The sequence below is a fragment of the Cyprinodon variegatus genome, unplaced genomic scaffold (genome assembly GCF_000732505.1).
Source record: "Cyprinodon variegatus isolate N-32 unplaced genomic scaffold, C_variegatus-1.0 Scaffold406, whole genome shotgun sequence".
NCBI lineage: Eukaryota > Metazoa > Chordata > Actinopteri > Cyprinodontiformes > Cyprinodontidae > Cyprinodon > Cyprinodon variegatus.
The window spans coordinates 261,629-263,485 of NW_015150859.1; the positions used below are offsets into that span (position 1 = coordinate 261,629).

The following is a 1,857-nucleotide window of genomic DNA, read 5'->3' on the forward strand; positions in this document are numbered from 1 at the left end:
GGGACTTTTCCTTTAACTGAATCTTCATTAATCCTAAAGGGAAGTTAGATACCTCAACTATTAATGACTTGAAAGAGCCGTTTAGGTTGGTGGGTTCATTTTAATTCTAACCTGTAAATCTATTTCTGTGTTATTAGTTTTAAGTATCAAGTATAAATAAAGCTTGATTGATTATATGATTGACTGATGAGAATGTGGACGGTAGTCAGGTTACGTGATTGCATGTAAATGTGTGATTCGGAACGTGCTATGTGCCGCTTGGCTCATAGCAAGCGTATTAGTGGTGTTAAATGAAGGTTAGTGTGAGGTTAGGACACAGATGGAGAAAAATGACTGACACCAGAGCAAACAGCAACCCTGAAAATCACCCATGGAAGCAGTTAGGGCTGGAAAGTGGCCAACAACAGCTGCTTTTCTTCCTCACCACCAAGTTCAGTACTTCTATGATGTCTGAGGTTAAAACGTACGACCAGAGTGCTGCTTGAGCATGCAGAGTACGGTTAAACTACCTCAAGCATACAAACTGTAATGAAGAGCTAATATTTTATGATTGAGTTAAAGCATCCAAAGCCCGGTCCATTATAATTTCTTGAGACGGAGAAAATGATGCAGCTCCCATGCAGTAGGGTTAGAGAAGTCAACAAACAGGATTTTGGAAGGAAAATAAGACATTCGTCTTTAGCCTGGCTCGCTAGAGAACACAAACATGCAGCCAATATAATCAACCATGCAATTAAAGACTAATAAACATTTTCTGTTAGGATTAGAATAAACAACAATAAAACAAAACAAGGCAATAAATACTTTAAAGTCATTTCAGTCTCTTCTGTATCAAACTGAATGGAAAAGTAAAATATTTAATGTTCCTACTTTTTCCAAATAAAATCAGATAAATGTTGCTGAATACAAACACCTATGGCCAAAAGTGAAGAGTTCTGCCACTTTAGAAGTTGTTTGCATGAAAAAAGGGAAACTTAACTCCTGTATACTTGTTTAAAGCATTAAACTGAGCGTTACTCACCCTTCGTAATCGTGCCGGTTGTGAAGCACCCTTATGGCGAAGCAAGCGGCGACAGCGATGATGATGAGCAGAAACACAGCAATGCAGACTGCCCAGATTATAATCTTAGTGTTGCTCTGAGGGAGCGACTCTGCAGGAACAAAAACAGCAGGAGAAGTCAGAGAGTAAAACAATGATTGATACCACAAATATAACAGATTGTTTTCATGTTTCAAGTGTAGCAGGCAATTGCACAAAGCCTCTCTGAGTGGAAAAAAGGACTTTATAAAGAAAAACCCGTAAGACGAATGTTTATCGCCTTTACAATGAAAAACAGCATTTCTTTACTCTCTGCAATACAGACCTCAGGTCTGATTAACACATTAAAAAAAGCATTGGTCCTGTAACATAAATTTAAAGCGCCACCTGCCTGTCAGCTGCTTCACTTTCCTCCAGTCCAGAGGGGAATTCAACCATTAGGCAATACTAGGCTGTTGCCTAGGGCCCCATAAAACTCTTTTTACATGTATGGCTAATACAACTATTCTTTATTTGTGCACATTGGTTATATTTTTGAGAAAAATCCCTTTGCTAAAATGCCATCAGATTATCTCAGGGAGATTTTTAAATTCCTCCCTGACATTTTTTTTTTTACGTCTGAAAAGTAGAACATTTCCGGGAAAAAGAGGACGTCTGGTGACCCTACCATATCAACAATTTGATGTTTTACAGGGTTCCTACAGCAGAAGTCCAGTTAAATTCAAGACTTTTTAAGACTTTTTAATGCCAACTTAACCCAAAGGTTTATTTTAACATAAACCACTGCACTAATGTTTCAAATTTTGAAAAGCTTCCCA

The 1,857-nt window shown here is 37.9% G+C and overlaps 1 protein-coding gene across 1 annotated transcript in view; it reads right to left on the reverse strand.

Annotated features, from left to right (window-relative positions):
- LOC107093065 (myelin protein zero-like protein 1) overlaps positions 1 to 1,857 on the reverse strand; it is a 12,556-nt gene that overhangs the window by 6,258 nt on the left and 4,441 nt on the right. Inside the window, exon 3 of the mRNA XM_015387884.1 lies at positions 1,022 to 1,151. Within this exon, the coding sequence (XP_015243370.1) occupies positions 1,022 to 1,151 (130 nt within the window). The remainder of the gene's footprint in view (positions 1 to 1,021; positions 1,152 to 1,857) is intronic.